Source organism: Diadema antillarum, unplaced genomic scaffold (assembly GCF_040938485.1).
Source record: "Diadema antillarum isolate AM-2024a unplaced genomic scaffold, OU_Dant_1.0 seq00000738_RagTag, whole genome shotgun sequence".
Lineage (NCBI taxonomy): Eukaryota > Metazoa > Echinodermata > Echinoidea > Diadematoida > Diadematidae > Diadema > Diadema antillarum.
Window position 1 is genome coordinate 395,042 of NW_027271636.1, and position 18,228 is coordinate 413,269.

Genomic DNA, 18,228 nt, shown 5'->3' on the forward strand with positions numbered 1-18,228 from the left:
AGGCCTATTTATATATTCATCTGTATAGAATTAAATCGGCACTGCATGCAAGATTTTTTTTGGAAAACCCCCAATGTGCATCATTTTCCAAAGTGCCCCTTAAAGCAACTTTACAACCTTTCAATGTGCAATTTCTCATATGATGTAAGTCGAAATATGAAAAACACATTTATAATTTAAAACAACAAATATTTCAGAAATGCGACCTTCACTATCGGGCTCACACCTGTGTAATGGAATATCCCTGACCGCATCAAAAAATCATATCAAAGATTCTAAAATAAATGAAGAAAAAATTAATTAAAAATCAGAAAAGGCAGTTTGTCAAAAAGTGAATAGCTGCTGATACTGAATGTGAATTCCTCTACAAACCGCATTTTGGTTGAAAGATGAAAGCTTTTCCTATGAAATTTGAAGGGACTATATAATGATTGGGTGCATGTACAGAAAATTTGTGATTTTTTGAGTAAAAAGAACTCGTAGTCTGGTTTTGCGAACCCACCTTGGAAATTTGATGGATGAAAGGATATACCTCACTTTTTCACGTTACCGAAAATGAAACACCTCATTTTTCCAGCTATTTTACGGATTATTTTTTGAATTTTGAATTTTAACACACATCTCTATGGGGAATTATTTACCCGTGCGAGCCCAGTATCCCATGGAGCCCAACGTGGAGCCCAATGGCGGCCATTTTGGTAACAAATTGTGAGGGCGCTGGATTGTCGTTAGCGATTAATACGTGACTCTATCACTGTGTCTATGGAGTGAAATATGCCTTCCTTTCATTTTCTCCATTTTAAATAGGCAAACAGCGGTATGATTGTGTTTTAGACCTCAAAATGCCATCCAGAAGCATCTTTACTGCCGAGGCTTCAAAAAAGTATGAAATAACGTCATTTCCTTTTCAATCTGTAGTCCCTCAAAGTTTTTGTTTGAGCTGCAAAACGACGTCTATCTCCTTCTCTCTCTCTCTCTCTCTCTGTCCCTATTACGGTTGACCGTAGGAATTAATACAATATCATGATAATAATGATGAGACTAATAATAATGACAATGAAACCAATAATAGTACTATGCAATGATAAAGCAAAACAAAGCAAAACAGAAACAACTTTAGCAGACGACCCCAAAATATGAATGGTGCCTATGGAGTTAAGATTGAGAAGGGCAAAAGAAAGGGACTCGATAAGACTATGAATGAAGAGTTGTTTAAAAATATCTTTACTGCTAAAAGAGAACGGCAAAGAAGGGAGGAGGTGGGGAGAGAAAGCCTGGGGCTTTATGAGCACTACCATTCACACCATGAATGATAGGCATACACCGTTAAAACACGATGGTCTATAAAATACAAATACGCCCTAATTACTAGTATATAGCTCATCTTTTGTGGGAAAATAAAGGGCATTTTTGCAGATTGGAAAATAAAGGGCATTTCTTCATTTGCATTTCATACTTAGACAGGAATGATACTTTTGTATGACAAAATGAGGTCCTAAGTACATCTCATATACTCTGTAAGTCCCTTAGAAAGGGAGAAATGAAAGGGAGACAGAAATCGCCTCATATCTAGGACCCAGTGCAGATTTCATCCGGCACCATAGGGTCACGTGAATTATACGCCCTCTATCGACTACACTGAGAGAATCAAGTGGTCGCGCACCCCAAAAGGTTTGTAAAGTAGTTCGTCAAGACTTGTTTTGAGGCGATTTCACGAATTCCATCCCACATGACAAATTTTTCATTACCCATGACAAATGTTTGTCTTCACTGTACGCTTCTGAGAAGTGCAATAACGACTTAAAACAGTGTACAGACGAATGAACATTCCCGACTGACAAAGTTCTGGGTCAAAAAAAAAAATCAACACTACAAATTCACAATTCCCTTACAAAAAAAAATAATAAATACAAATAAAGGTCCTGTAGTAATCCTGATGTAAATACCACCAGACAGTACCATCGCACAGGAACTGTCCTATGGCATTTTGGGATATTACCACAGGGCAGTACCGTAGTAACTGTCCTTTGATATTTTGGGACATTACCACAGGACGGTCCCACAGGAAGTGTCCTGTGGTAGTTTGGACATTACCACAGGACGGTCCCGCAGGAACTGTCTTGTGGTAATTTCATTTTTCGAATTAGCTAACCTTCGGTATTACGAAACCTATTGCGTTTTCGGATCAGCGAACCTTATTTCGTTTTCGGATGAACGAACCTTCGGAATAGCACACCTTATCTCATTTTCGGATTAATGAACCTTCGGAATAACGAATCTTAGTTCATTTTCGGATTAACGAACCTTCGGAATAACGAATCTTCAGAATAACGAACCTTCGGAATATCGAACCTTCTGATTAACTAACCTTCGGAATAACGAACCTTCGGAAGTACGAACTGTAACCGTTATTCCGAAGGTTCGTTATTCCGAACTTACTCGAGCAGGATTCGAACCCACGACCTCCTGATCTCTGAACAGGCGTCATCATCACAAGATCACCGAGCTTCCGCCCGACAGCAAGTGTTGGTTCTAATCCTTATAGCATGCAGCGGGTACTGCATAATTATTCAAATTCATGGAATTCTTGAAAAAAAAATACCTTCTTGAAAAAAACAAACACCTCGACTGAAGTATAATTATTTCTCTAACTAATATTTGAAAATGGTTTGTCATGCCAGGTATGCGCCCCAATCAAATACACTTGACTGCGACCGTGGTAGGTAAAAGCGGGGCTTAATCCGAGCTGCGAGAGGCGCACTTTTATAGTATAGCCAAAGATCGTACACACAATGTGTGCTGGATCTTTGGTATAGCTCGCGCAAAGGGTTACAGCTCGTTATTCCGAAGGTTCGTTATTCCGAAGGCTCTTAAGTTCGAAGATTCGTTATTCCGAAGGTTCATTATTCCGAATTTCATTTTCGGATTAACGAATCTCCGGAATAACAAACCTTCGGAATAACGCCACAAATGATCGGATTAACGAACCCTTTTTCATTTTCGGATTAACGAACCTCTAGGTATAGGGAATTTGTGTGTTTAGGATTAACGACCCTTCGGAATAACGAACCTTCGGAATAGCGAACCTTCGGAATAGCGAACCTTCGGATAACCAGGGAGGTGTGAGAGAAGGAGATACAACTCCTCCTCTCCTTTGAAGTCATGCGCGGCACCGCCGAGAAGTTATACGCTTAACTACAGGTGGAAACCAGGTGCTTTGACAAAAGGGAGCATCAATAATTGGGACTGGGCTCTCACTCCAGGAATGATTTCCCCCTACTGCAGTTTGCTCTCTCTTTGAATGTGATGGCAACAATGAATTTGTGTGCCTTAACTTGGAGCAGCGAATCAAAATACAGTGTAAAACCAACAATTTTAACAGTAAAAAGTTTAAAAGCACGCTGGAACACGCTTTAGCAGAGGGCTTTATTTGAAAGATCAAAACATCCCAGATTGAAAGATTAAAAGATCAATTTAGAGAAAAAATGGGGGCCTCATGATTACGACAGATTCGCTTGTCATTATAATGCTAAATGCCATAAGTTCAATTCAAGATGGTGGTGTACTGGCACGAGCGGTACTGATGCGTTCCGCCAGAGCTGGGCGGGTACAATGAACTGGTGGGCACCACCACCCAGGTTAATCTCTAAGGCCATAGACAAACTTGTCAAAGATAACGCTACATGTACGCTTATTGTACCATACTGGAAGTCCGCCCCCTATTGGCCAAAACTGTGGAACGGAGACAGTTTTTATTCTTTCTTAAAAGATCATGATTTTTTCTCATCTAATGTTATAAACGAGGGCCGGGGGAGAAATGGAATTTTTGGTAGCCGCAAGAGTAAATTTCTGCTTATTGCTCTGAAAGTACGATTTTAGCGCTTTCTTGTATTTTTCTTCACACAGATTTAAGAGTGAATGAGTCTGTTCAAAATGCCATAGACGCAGCCGGGATCAGGTCCGAAAAAATTTCGGAGCTAGCCGGTGTAATGGCCAAACAGCTCATCGGAGCCAGGAGCGAAGGTACAGTTAATAAGTATTTTGCTGCATACAAGAAATGGAAGCTGTTCATTCAGACCGAAGGAGGCAGAGCTTTACCAGCAGAGCCAATTCATGTAGCGTTGTACATTTCAAGTTTAATGAGGTTCTTCAGTCAGCGTCGTTCAATCTGCTTTGTACTCCATAGAATGGGCCCACAACATGCACGGGGTCGATGATCCTACTGACAACGCCTTCGTTAAAAACTTATTGCAAAGCGCGAAGCGATCGACGTCAAAACCTGTGGTCAAGAAAGACGTGGTTACATCCGACCAAATCGTGCTATTATGCGACAAATAATATGCAGGAAGCAAAGACATCTTGGTTCTGCGTGATCTTGCTTTGATTGTTCTTTGTTTTTCCGGTTTTTCCGGTTTTTTCCGGTTCGATGAGGTTCAGTCATTGAGAAGTTCCGATATTTCATTTGAGGACTCGTTCATTTCGGTTCTTGTCAGTAGCAGTAAGACAGATCAATATCGAAAAGGTGATATTGTTCTAATAAGCTAAGGCGAAACCAGTGCTTGTCCGATTAAGCTCTTAAAATCGTATATGGAGTTTGGGGATATTTCAGTTGGCTCCGATCAGTAGGGCCTATCTTTTTTCGACCAGTTTATTCGAACAAAGGAAAGGAAGGGCTGTGTAGGAAGAATAAGCCCATTAGCTATATAAAGGCTCGTGAAACAGTAGTAGCCTGACTGCGTGAAGTTTGTGGTCAGGCTAACTTTAGTCTTCATTCTCTCAGAGCCGGTGGGGCCACTACTGCCGCCAGGGCATCCGTGCCTGACAGGTTGTGGAAGAGGCTGGGGAGGTGGAAAAGCGAGAATGCGAAAGACGGATACATGTTGATGACAGTAGGTCCCTATGATCACAAATTGATGGTTTCAAACTCCCTAAAGCTTAAAGGTCTTAAGTTTATTCTATCAATAGTATACGTCGTGCATAACACGATTTTTCCTGTGTTGTGTATGGTACCATTTGGTCTGTATTTTATGTCAGGAGTACGGTAATCTATATGGTTATTAAAGGCATCTCTCTTTGCACATTTCTTATCATTGATAAATTTGGGCACGCTAAAGCCAGTCAGTATCATTTTTGCTTTTATTTTTCATAGATTATGACCGAATCAGAATTTATAAAATTATGTCCCGGCTAAAGTTTTATTCGCTTGAAGACAGACTGGGGTTTTTGAGGTGTGTTCTGTAATCTACAATGCGTGGATTATTTGCAACAAATAATTATATAATATTGGATGGCCTTAAGATTAATACAATGAAATATTGGACGAGCTATGCACAAATATTGGACGAGTCGAAGACGAGTCCAATATTTTGCTTAGCGAGTCCAATATTTCCTTGTATTAACCGAAAATAGGGCATTCAATATTATCATTATTATCCTACAGAGGATTTAACAAAGAATGTTTTAACTTAGGCCTACCCTTTCTGTCTCCGAGTGCTGTATGGTCTCCATACTGTACTTGATCCTGACATGGGGTATGGTGCATGTACACTCTTCAGTGCAAGTTAATCCACTTCAGTCTTTGATAAAACAGTGATCTATGTATCCAAGGTAGCCGTCATGTTACTGTTAGACCGAGATCTCGCTAATTTAGACCAGAGTTAGATGTATTTGTATCCGAGATCTGAGAAACAATTCACGTCACATCTACCGTAGATCGTGAAAGATCGAATTAGGCTACTACCACAACTATGTAGTCCTACTGTACTTACATCAGTAACTGTAATATGCATATCGCGCATGGAAATGCAAGCGGCGGCCGGCTACATGTATTTGTATATCGCGCGCGGGCTATCCCTCTATAGACAGGGCAGAGCCAGGCAAAAACTGCCTTTTTTTCCTGTCAAGGTTTTCTCACTTGATTCTGGTACTTTAGACCATACGTAACAAAATAAGCTTCTGCGCCATCTTGAAATCTGTCCCGAATCCAAGATGGCCGCCAAAAATCCAAAATGGCCGCCAGAGGACCTAAAAAGTGCCTTCTGTGGTTAAGATTTGTCTGGGGATGGGTTTTTTAAACTCTATTTGATGATAAATGGTAAGAGGAATAAGATTCAGTGAATTAAAATTAAAATCAGTTTCTTTTTTATTGCGAAAATCCAACATGGCCGCCAGACGCAGCTCCCGAAATTAACAAATGTCATAATAACCGGAGGGCCAAACCCTAAAAACTCGCTTACTTAACGAGTGAGTTCCACTCTCTCTACAAACTAAGTAGACCATGCTTATTTCAAATTTATATTGTAACAAACAACATACCACTGGTCTACCTCAAAAAATTTGTTGCGAAAGCCTCCAAATCCAAAATGGCGTCCAAGATGGCCGCCATATCTACTGAATTTGCTATTTGAAAGATAGAATTTGATAGAAACATCAGATTTCAACAAATGTGATGTCATATGAAAGAGAATAAAATTTCCTACAAGTTGATACCATTTTTGAGGGAGATTGTGATAACTGGATTGAGATTTTAAGGAAAAATACTCATTTTTTGGATATTTTTCTGAAAAAAGTAAAATCATGACAATGCTTGATTCAGCATAAATCAGAAAAAGACTGAAGGATTATCTTGAAACGTTTTTAAGAATTTTGTTTAACAGATAATTAATATTTGGAGAAAATTAGGGGTCAGTACCATATGCGGTTCAGGAGTTATAATGTCTCAAACTTGAAAACTCACTATGTAAAAATTTCCACTTTAGCTGTGACAAGACCTTGTTGGTCGTAAAGAGAGTCTGCACGCGCCAAGACTACTACACGCACCACTGGCACTGACGCTTGTAGCAGTGCCAGTGGTGCGTGTAGTAGTCTTGGTGTACGCAGACTTTTTTGACAAACAAGAGTTTGTGCCTGCAAACTAACTTTTCATACCAAGTGGTAGCTCAGGTGACGCCGATCGCTATCATTTCAAAGTAGATTGTTCTGGAGCAGATGAGATGAAGCAAAAAATGTCTTTCAAATAGAGGTAGAAGCTTGAAACAACCATGCTATAGAAAGTTTAAAACAAAATTTGGATCAATCACTAAAAAACTTCAAGATTGCAGGCCATCAAAGCTGACATAGTTTATTGCGCCAAATTGAATGCATTATTTTGATTTTGGTACAATTTTGTCTGTTGTGCTATCCATTTATAGCTTTTATTATTTTGAACATTGTAGTGCTATTTCAAACCGTCATGGGTTTTTATGGAGATATTTTTAAAACCAGTGATATTCTACTCCGAAAAAGAAAAAAACAAATCGAGTGGCAGTTTCATTTTTGAAGGAGTTAATAACGGAAATCAGTAAATTTAAAGTAAAATTGGAGTGAATTTTGAGTGAAAATTTTCATTTTCACTCATTTTAGGGTGACTTTAGGGATCACTCGTCACTCTTTGAGTGATCCCTGAGATCACTCTAAAAGGAATGAAAATGAACATTTCCACTCTCGAGTGATCCTGATATCTAAAATGTGAAAGCATCTACCAATGGCATTAGTTCAATTTAATTTTGACACTATAACCCACATGAAATCAGCCTAAAACGATGTAAGAAAAATCTATTCACAGTGAATACACTTTCAGCATGCTTATTTGTAAATTCAATTCAATTCAATTCAATTCAATTCAATGTTTTATTTCATTTTTCGACAAGAACATATAAACATCACTTCTTTTTTGGTAACAGAAAATCAGGTGCTCAAAACTATGTAGGATGAAAAGAATATAATAATTGTAGCACCTTACAATTATTACAGATTATCATAAAACTCGAGTGATTTGAAGTAAGTAAACATTGTGGATAATTCGAAAAATGGAGGGACCCACTAAAAAGACAAGTCTTGTAGAATGTGGGCCCCTCAGAAATGTGAATATACAGCATGAATAATCATTTTGGACAGTGTTATTTGAATAACATACTGAAAAGTAATTTCGCACAACACATTTAAAAGCAACTTTGAGAAATTGCCGCCATGTCGGATTTTTCGGGGGGGGGTGCTCGGATCAAAAGGGCTTTCAACGACATGTACGGATCAGATATTATTACACATATGCCATCGTCATTCACGTTTCTACAACAGCAGAGTAACATACAAGTACAAAAGCATATCTTTGATACAGAAGCATTTCTTTTTTAAATCAAAGATCGGGCCTTACCCAAACACTAAAATGAGCTCCACCCCCCCCCCCAAAAAAAAAAAAAATAAATAAATGAATAAACCCTCAATATGGTTTAAACAAGGACCTTTGATCTTTGACCTTTTCGTGACCAATGTCCTCTTTCTGATCTTCCATTCTTTACTGGAAACCTTCAGATTAACTCCAACCAGGCCAAGATGCACCATGCAACAAAATACTTTCATCATAAAAATTCCAACAGTGAGTCAAGCACCCTTGCGCAAAATTTTTTTAAAGAAAAACTTTGGTTCAACTATAAAGTTACTTTATCTTATAAACATTGGGTCACTCACAAGACATTTGGATGGAATAAGACTGTTAACCTGAAGTCCTGAATGTTAATTAAACGGTCTCACTGAAAGTGCCAAACTTTAGACACGTATGATTTTGATAGATTTGAAATATTGATACAGGTGAGGTAGTGGCATTGCATTGTACATCCACGAGCATGCTTAATGACTGTATATGAAATATTACCTAAAGCCAAAACGTTTCGAATTTATGGTTGCTGAGATACTTTTGGGAAACAGAGACCATTTTTTATTGTGCTTTTGTATAGACCACCTACAGCAAATGCAGAATTGTTTACTTATAGTAGAAATGTACCAGAATGTTTTGAAACCCTTGGAGATACAGGTTATGAATTTTTCATCCAAGAAGATTTTGTTTGTGTCATGCAGTCTCTATAGAGCAAAAAAAAATGTGACAGATTGAAAAGTTACCTGATATTGTACATGACTCCAATCGTCAAAAAAAAAAAATGTTAAGGACCCAACAAGATTAACAGAATCATCACAGACTTTAATTGTGACCGTGCACCTCAAAACGAACATAAAGTCGCACATACTGATTTTGCGTGAGGACTGAAAATACGTGAAATGGGTCAACCTAGCCGAACTTGACTTTTTCGTATTTTCTGAAAGAGCGGGTCTTCTTTTACATTATGCTAAAATTTGGTATCATAAAATGGGCAGGAAAGTGTGTTTTTTAGCAGTTTATCTCAAACATTTTTGGTAGAATAGTGTGATTAGGTGTGTCTCTAGAATCCCTTTTTCATTTCTGAAAAACCTTGTCCACACTCTTCACTCTCAACTCTAATAACTTTTGAAAAGATAGTGCTACTGCTTTGAAAGTTGGCATTAGTTATGGACAGAATGTGTTAATGAGGCATGCTTAATTTCAGTTTAATTTGATAATTCCTTCATTGTTGTTAATCTGGTGGTTTACTTCCTGTTTTTTTGTCCCATTCATCGCACAGCCAGCACGGTTTGGTAAAGATTAAGTGCTTGAATAGACACTGTACTTCAGAGCCTCTTTTCTCAGTTCACGCTTTTCCTGAGTTTGTGCTTTCTTTCCAATATTTAGATAGGTTAGGAGAGTCCATTTGATTTGAGTTATACATCATTTTAAAGCTTAAAGTCTGCTCTTTCAAAATATGGTCTTAACTAAAAATTCATGTCTGGCGACTTTTTGTTTGTTTTGAGGTGCAGGTTCACAATTGATATGGCAAGAAAAAAATGATTGTACCAAAGCGCAAGAATAAAAAAATGATAAAAGTAACTACAATTGACCTTTCAATTACTGTGCAAGAGGAAGACATGAAGAAAAGCTCCAAGAGACTAAACAAGTTTTCACGAAACTGGAAAAGAGTACATTAGAATATTGTTAAGCAAGAAGTCAATGAAACAACTTGCGGTACTAGTCACATTTTTTAGTAATATCTTACGGATCACTGATCATCAGGTTGCATGCAAAACGTTTCATTAAGTTATGAACCTGCTTGAAACATTATACTATACGTGGATTGATCAAAAAGGTAGGCAACACTAACTATATTAGTATTGTAAGAAATGAATACTGGCGCACGCCTTTTTAAATATGGAAATCTGAAGACTTCACAGCTACCACTATGCGTGAACAAGATATTAAGGGAAGACGGTATTTGTGACGGACGATGGACTGTACCAATTCACAGTACTGCCTTGTGGGATGGTAAATGCCCTCGCAGTCTTCTCGAGGCTCTTGCGCACTGTGGTAGAGGAACTGACGAATATAGTCAATTACATTGACAACATTCTCGTATACTCCGAGACATGGGAGGAGCATCTCCAAACGCGATGCAGCGGCTCGCGGAAGTTCTAACTCAGTCATGCATGAACGATGAACATTAAGTTGTACATCAAAATAATGAAAGAAGAAAAGCTGATCTTTCCATTGATGAATATTTCATAATGAAAAAGGAAGCAGGCTTGACCGCCCAAGCTAAGCTAATCTCATGTCCCATAGCCATTGGACTGCGTGCAATTATTGGTTATGTCTCATAGTTTATTCTCAATAAATGTCAACAAAGGGTTTTCCGTCTCATAGAGCATTCTCTGTAAATACCTCCCCCCCCCCCCCCCCCGAACAACATTCACTGTAGCACGTACTGCGGTTGTTTTGTGTGAATTCAATGGTGCAGATGATCCCATTGTCGAATGCTAAGTCGGGAGAGCTGAATGTTTGTTTTTCGACTACCCGAGGAATCGGTAGAAATGAAGCAGTTTACATGCAAATTTTTTCAAGCATGCGTTATTCATAATTGACGCCCAAGGTCTCATATGAAACGAGAAAATATAAATGATGGCTTATGAACTTTGTTTTTCGAAAACGCAACGTTAAAAGTCTGAGAATTCACTTAAAGTCACCATTTGCGCGTGCAAATGAAAATTTGTAGCACCACTGTTCATTGTTCTAACTCAGTCATGCATGAATGATGAACATTAAGTTGCACATCAAATGAAAGAAGAAAAGTTGATCTTTCCATTGATGAATATCTCATAAACAAAATGTATGATTTCGATAGTAAAAAGTTGCATGGAAACCCGGTTTCGTTTTTGCTTGGACACGCTGTATTGTGTTCTGCAGGTGACAGGCAGGAACTGTTTGCTGTGAGAGCGCCGTTGGCGAGGGGGTAGTGGAAGAAGTTTTGATTTGATTATTGGGCAGTAGGCAAGGTCACTGTTGATCCTAAAGAGCATAGAGAGACGTGAGATCTTTCTGCGGTGTTCCAGGGACTGCCAGCCAAGGGTCTTGATCATCTGGCTAACACTTGATGTGTTGTGGCACCTGTTCAACACAAAGTGAGCAGCTCGTCTCTGTACAGACTCCAGCTTATCGATCTGTTGATGTTTTTCCGAGTAGCAGTATCCCAAACACAGGAGGCATACTCAAGTGCTGGTCTTACAAATGCCTCGTACGCTCTTTCCTTGATCTTACTTGAACTTATCATGAGATTTCTTCTCAGGAAGCCCCGTGTTCTGCTTGCTTTATTGCAGATTTCGTTGATATGGTTGTCCCAGCTTATGTTCTGCTGGACAGTCACTTCGAGATATTTTGTACTTGTGACCCTATCCAAAGTGTGTCCATGTAGGTGGTATGATAGCTGTAATGGGTTTCTACTCCTAGTGACTGGCAGGGAGGAGCACTTTGTTGGATCGAACTTCATGTCCCAGCTGTCCAAATGTAGTGGGGTACGGTACTCTAAAACCACATCCAGACAAGGTGAGTCAAATTCTGAACGCTGAGGCACCAAAGACGAAGACACAGGTGCGAACATTCCTAGGCCTTTCGGGCTATTATAGGAAATCATCCCTAACTTTGCCGCCATTGCCGTGCCACTAACGGACCTCACAAAGAAGGGATGTCCTAGTAACAAGGTAGAGTGGGGAGGTCTAGAACCAGGGAGGTGGGAAGAGATTCATCTCCCCGCCTAGAACAGAGGGTATTCGATACACTCAAAGCTTCTATTAACCTGCAGTGAGAAAGGCCTATGTACATATTCTCTTGATTTCGATGAAATGAAAACGAAGCAAACCAAATAAACACACACATACACACACACACACACACACACACACACATACACACACACACACACAAACACACACACACAAACAGATAGTTTATTTGTAATAATTCGGTATTAATGTATGCTCCTTAACGAGCCACAAGGTTTTCCAGAGTCTTTTGCTCATTGAGTTTTATCTCTGGTTTTTTACCCTGTGCTTATTAGGAGTTTATTATCGCCAATACACAGTTGTGCCATATTACATGTTGAAAGCGAACACAAATGCATCGTGTCGTTATATGCATATATACGTATACTGACAATCAACGAACGGCTCTAGTCGTCGTGCCAGCCAAACACATCCCTGGAATAACGAACAACACCCGTGTAAAGAGCATTTTACAGCGTGTCCCAGATCACCTTCCATGTTTCTGTGACTCATCTAAAAAAAGACATGGCGCGGGAACGTGCAAGTTATGGTGAGTCGAGGGGAAGGTGCATTCCAATGTCTTTTGTTAAACATTTCAGTACTTTAGCAATGATTGACAGATGAGGTCATTTGAGGAATATTGGTTTGGAAGGATTTTTTTTGGGGGGGCGTTCCAAAGTAATGTGAAGAAGAATAGAAGCAAAAATCGTTAAAAATAGATGCATTGTTGCTAGATATTCGCTTCACCGCAAAAGTGATGTTGAGGGTATCATAAATCAACACAAATCAACATGCATTTGGATTTCAGGGCCCCTTTGAATGTTCGGTGGCATTTCAACTGCACATCAGTATCTGAATCACTCTTTTCCTCTCAGAGTACAATTATTGGATTCGTGACCAATGTCCTCTTTCTGATCTTCCATTCTTTACTGGAAACCTTCAGATTAACTCCAACCAGGCCAAGATGCACCATGCAACAAAATAATACTTTCATCATAAAAATTCCAACAGTGAGTCAAGCAACCCTGCGCAAAAATTTAGTTAAAGAAAAACTTTGGTTCAACTATAAAGTTACTTTATCTTATAAACATTGGGTCACTCACAAGACATTTGGATGGAATAAGACTGTTAACCTGAAGTCCTGAATGTTAATTAAACGGTCTCACTGAAAGTGCCAAACTTTGGACACTTATGATTTTGATAGATTTGAAATATCAATACAGGTGAGGTAGTGGCATTGCATTGTACATCCACGAGCATGCTTAATGACTGTATGAAATATTACCTAAAGCCAAAACGTTTCGAATTTATGGTTGCTGAGATAATTTTGGGAAACAGAGACCATTTTTTATTGTGCTTTTGTATAGACCACCTACAGCAAATGCAGAATTGTTTACTTATAGTAGAAATGTACCAGAATGTTTTGAAACCCTTGGAGATACAGGTTATGAATTTTTCATCCAAGAAGATTTTGTTTGTGTCATGCAGTCTCTATAGAGCAAAAAAAAAATGTGACAGATTGAAAAGTTACCTGATATTGTACATGACTCTAATCGTCAAAAAAAAATGTTAAAGACCCAACAAGATTAACAGAATCATCACAGACTTTAATTGTGACCGTGCACCTCAAAACGAACATAAAGTCGCACATACTGATTTTGCGTGAGGACTGAAAATACGTGAAATGGGTCAACCTAGCCGAACTTGACTTTTTCGTATTTTCTGAAAAAGCGGGTCTTCTATTACATTATGCTAAAATTTGGTATGATAAAATGGGCAGGAAAGTGTGTTTTTTAGCAGTTTATCTCAAACATTTTTGGTAGAATAGTGTGATTAGGTGTGTCTCTAGAATCCCTTTTTCATTTCTGAAAAACCTTGTCCACACTCTTCACTCTCAACTCTAATAACTTTTGAAAAGATAGTGCTACTGCTTTGAAAGTTGGCATTAGTTATGGACAGAATGCGTTAATGAGGCATGTTTAATTTCAGTTTAATCTGATAATTCCTTCATTGTTGTTAATCTGGTGGTTTACTTCCTGTTTTTTGTCCCATTCATCGCACAGCCAGCACGGTTTGGTAAAGATTAAGTGCTTGAATAGACACTGTACTTCAGAGCCTCTTTTCTCAGTTCACGCTTTTCCTGAGTTTGTGCTTTCTTTCCAATATTTAGATAGGTTAGGAGAGTCCATTTGATTTGAGTTATATATCATTTTAAAGCTTAAAGTCTGCTCTTTCAAAATATGGTCTTAACTAAAAATTCATGTCTGGCGACTTTTTGTTTGTTTTGAGGTGCAGGGTCACAATTGATATGGCAAGAAAAAAATGATTGTACCAAAGCGCAAGAATAAAAAAAAAAATGATAAAAGTAACTACAATTGACCTTTCAATTACTGTGCAAGAGGCAGACATGAAGAAAAGCTCCAAGAGACTAAACAAGTTTTCACGAAACTGGAAAAGAGTACATTAGAATATTGTTAAGCAAGAAGTCAATGAAACAACTTGCGGTTATACAGTTTTAGTAATATCTTACGGATCGCTGATCATCAGGTTGCATGCAAAACGTTTCATTAAGTTATGAACCTGCTTGAAACATTATACTATACGTGGATTGATCAAAAAGGTAGGCAACACTAACTATATTAGTATTGTAAGAAATGAATACTGGCGCACGCCTTTTTAAATATGGAAATATGAAGACTTCACAGCTACCACTATGCGTGAACAAGATATTAAGGGAAGACGGTATTTGTGACGGACGATGGACTGTACCAATTCACAGTACTGCCTTGTGGGATGGTGAATGCCCTCGCAGTCTTCTCGAGGCTCTTGCGCACTGTGGTAGAGGGACTGACGAATATAGTCAATTACATTTACAACATTCTCGTATACTCCGAGACATGGGAGGAGCATCTCCAAGCGCGATGCAGCGGCTCGCGGAAGTTCTAACTCAGTCATGCATGAACGATGAACATTAAGTTGTACATCAAAATAATGAAAGAAGAAAAGCTGATCTTTCCATTGATGAATATTTCATAATGAAAAAGGAAGCAGGCTTGACCGCCCAAGCTAAGCAAATCTCATGTCCCTTAGCCATTGGACTGCGTGCAATTATTGGTTATGTCTCATAGTTTATTCTCAATAAATGACAACAAAGGGTTTTCCGTCTCATAGAGCATTCTCTGTAAATACCTCCCCCCCCCCCCCCCCGAACAACATTCACTGTAGCACGTACTGCGGTTGTTTTGTGTGAATTCAATGGTGCAGATGATCCCATTGTCGAATGCTAAGTCGGGAGAGCTGAATGTTTGTTTTTCGACTACCCGAGGAATCGGTAGAAATGAAGCAGTTTACATGCAAATTTTTTCAAGCATGCGTTATTCATAATTGACGCCCAAGGTCTCATATGAAACAAGAAAATATAAATTATGGCTTATGAACTTTGTTTTTCGAAAACGCAACGTTAAAAGTCTGAAAATTCACTTAAAGTCACCATTTGCGCGTGCAAATGAAAATTTGTAGCACCACTGTTCATTGTTCTAACTCAGTCATGCACGAATGATGAACATTAAGTTGCACATGAAATGAAAGAAGAAAAGTTGATCTTTCCATTGATGTATATCTCATAAACAAAATGTATGATTTCGATAGTAAAAAGTTGCATGGACACCCGGTTTCGTTTTTGCTTGGACACGCTGTATTGTGTTCTGCAGGTGACAGGCGGGAACTGTTTGCTGTGAGAGCGCCGTTGGCGATGGGGTAGTGGAAGAAGTTTTGATTTGATTATTGGGCAGTGGGCAAGGTCACTGTTGATCTTAAAGAGCATAGAGAGACGTGAGATCTTTCTGCGGTGTTCCAGGGACTGCCAGCCAAGGGTCTTGATCATCTGGCTAACACTTGATGTGTTGTGGCACCTGTTCAACACAAAGCGAGCAGCTCGTCTCTGTACAGACTCCAGCTTATTGATCTGTTGATGTTTTTCCGAGTAGCAGTATCCCAAACACAGGAGGCATACTCAAGTGCTGGTCTTACAATGCCTTGTACGCTCTTTCCTTGATCTTACTTGAACTTATCTTGAGATTTCTTCTCAGGAAGCCCAGTGTTCTGCTTGCTTTATTGCAGATTTCGTTGATATGGTTGTCCCAGCTTATGTTCTGCTGGACAGTCAGTCCGAGATATTTTGTACTTGTGACCCTATCCAAAGTGTGTCCATGTAGGTGGTGTGATAGCTGTAATGGGTTTCTACTCCTAGTGACTGGCAGGGAGGAGTACTTTGTTGGATCGAACTTCATGTCCCAGCTGTCCAAATGTAGTGGGGGACGGTACTCTAAAACCACATCCAGACAAGGTGAGTCAAATTCTGAACGCTGAGGCACCAAAGACGAAGACACAGGTGCGAACATTCCTAGGCCTTTCGGGCTATTATAGGAAATTCATCCCTAACTTTGGAGCCATTGCCGTGCCACTAACGGACCTCACAAAGAAGGGATGTCCTAGTAACAAGGTAGAGTGGGGAGATCTAGAACCAGGGAGGTGGGAAGAGATTCATCTCCCCGCCTAGAACAGAGGTCATTCGATACACTCAAAGCTTCTATTAACCTGCAGTGAGAAAGGCCTATGTACATATTCTCTTGATTTCGATGAAATGAAAACGAAGCAAGCTATAAACACACACACACACACACATACAAACACACACACACACAAACAGATAACAAATTAATCGTAGTGTTAATTTGGCAATGATAACTTTATGACGGAAGGGATTGTATAGTCTAATATTGACCCCCAAACGTGATTCAGTTCAGTTCAGTTTATTTTATTTTAGCACGGAACCTGCTTCAGCCAATGGCTGTTCTACAGCTGGTCCGTGCCCGATAAAATCACATACACATCATCATACATTATACAACAACAAAAGTAACAATACAAACAAAGCCAAAAATACAATACATTGATTAAGATACCAGAAAAAAAAAGAAAAATGAAAAACGTTTACCCTCTCCCATTCCCCCGTCCATTCCTAAGATGTAATAATGAATATTCATATAATATATATCTTTATTCATTAAATATGTTTCATAAATCAACACCATTTTAGTCTAACACCTAAACACTCATCTTAAATCCAGCAAATGACTTATTTCTTTTTATATGTACAGGAAGCTGATTCCATAGTGTGATACCCCTATGTGATAAGCTCCATTTCCTGAACTTGTTTGAGGTCTTGATAATTCTAAATTCTTACATATATTTCTCAAACCATAATAAAATTCTATTAATGAAAATATTTCATAAACTCACCAGGCATAATTTCGTGGACAATCTTTTACATAACATATAAAACATGTTTATCTCTCCGAACTGAAAGATTATCAGTCTTCAAACACTCAAGTACTTCTCGACTAGAAAATCTCCACTCGATATCGGGATCCACCCGGAGTGCCCTATTTTGAATTCGTTCTAACTTTTCCAAACACCCTTTGCCAGCATTCCCCCATACTATCATGCTAAAATAATCAAACTTACTTTGTATTACAGATTTATAAAATGTTAATGCAGTTTGTTGTGTAACACACGGTCTTAATCTTTTAATGAATAAAAGTCTTTGGCTGTATTCCTTCTTAAATAATCAATATGTTTATCCCAATTCAAATGCTAATCAATGATAACTCCGAAATACTTGCAGTGCGTAACGCGTTTGAGAAGAATATTGTGAATACAAACATCTTGAGTAACAGTCGACTTAATTCGTTCCTTGGTTCCGATCAAAATAGATTCATATTTTTCACATTCAGAGCAAGTCTATTCCTTTCCAACCGTGAGTTAATAGAAAGCAAGTATTCATTTAATGAATCAGTCAATGTTTTGGGGTTGTAAAAACTATCGGGTGAGTTGTGAATTGAAATGATGCCCTTTGCTCTTCTGAAAATATACACATTGGTGCGAGAAAAGTTAATCTTTTAATCCGATAACTCTCCTACTCCATATGGAAATTCGGAGAGAAACATTTATCACTCACCCTGTTTGATGATATTCAATAACTGTGAACGTTAACATGGATTGACTGTACAAGCAAATTTACTCACCATAGATGCTACCCACAATGGGAAGACCCCTTGGTCCAGGCGGGAACTTGCTTGGTCGGCTGACGCTCCATATTGCCATGGAGACCAGCAGGACTCCAAGAGTAGCTGTGATGGTCAACCCATTGACCTGTCCGAGACTGGATTCCGTTAGGGTTCCGAGGAAGTCGATCAT

General features: G+C 38.9%; 1 protein-coding gene across 1 annotated transcript in view; it reads right to left on the bottom strand.

Annotated features, from left to right (window-relative positions):
* Nucleotides 1–18,228, bottom strand: part of LOC139738363 (steroid 17-alpha-hydroxylase/17,20 lyase-like) — a 33,820-nt gene extending 15,592 nt beyond the window's left edge. Inside the window, exon 1 of the mRNA XM_071649001.1 lies at nt 18,057–18,228. Within this exon, the coding sequence (XP_071505102.1) occupies nt 18,057–18,228 (172 nt within the window). The remainder of the gene's footprint in view (nt 1–18,056) is intronic.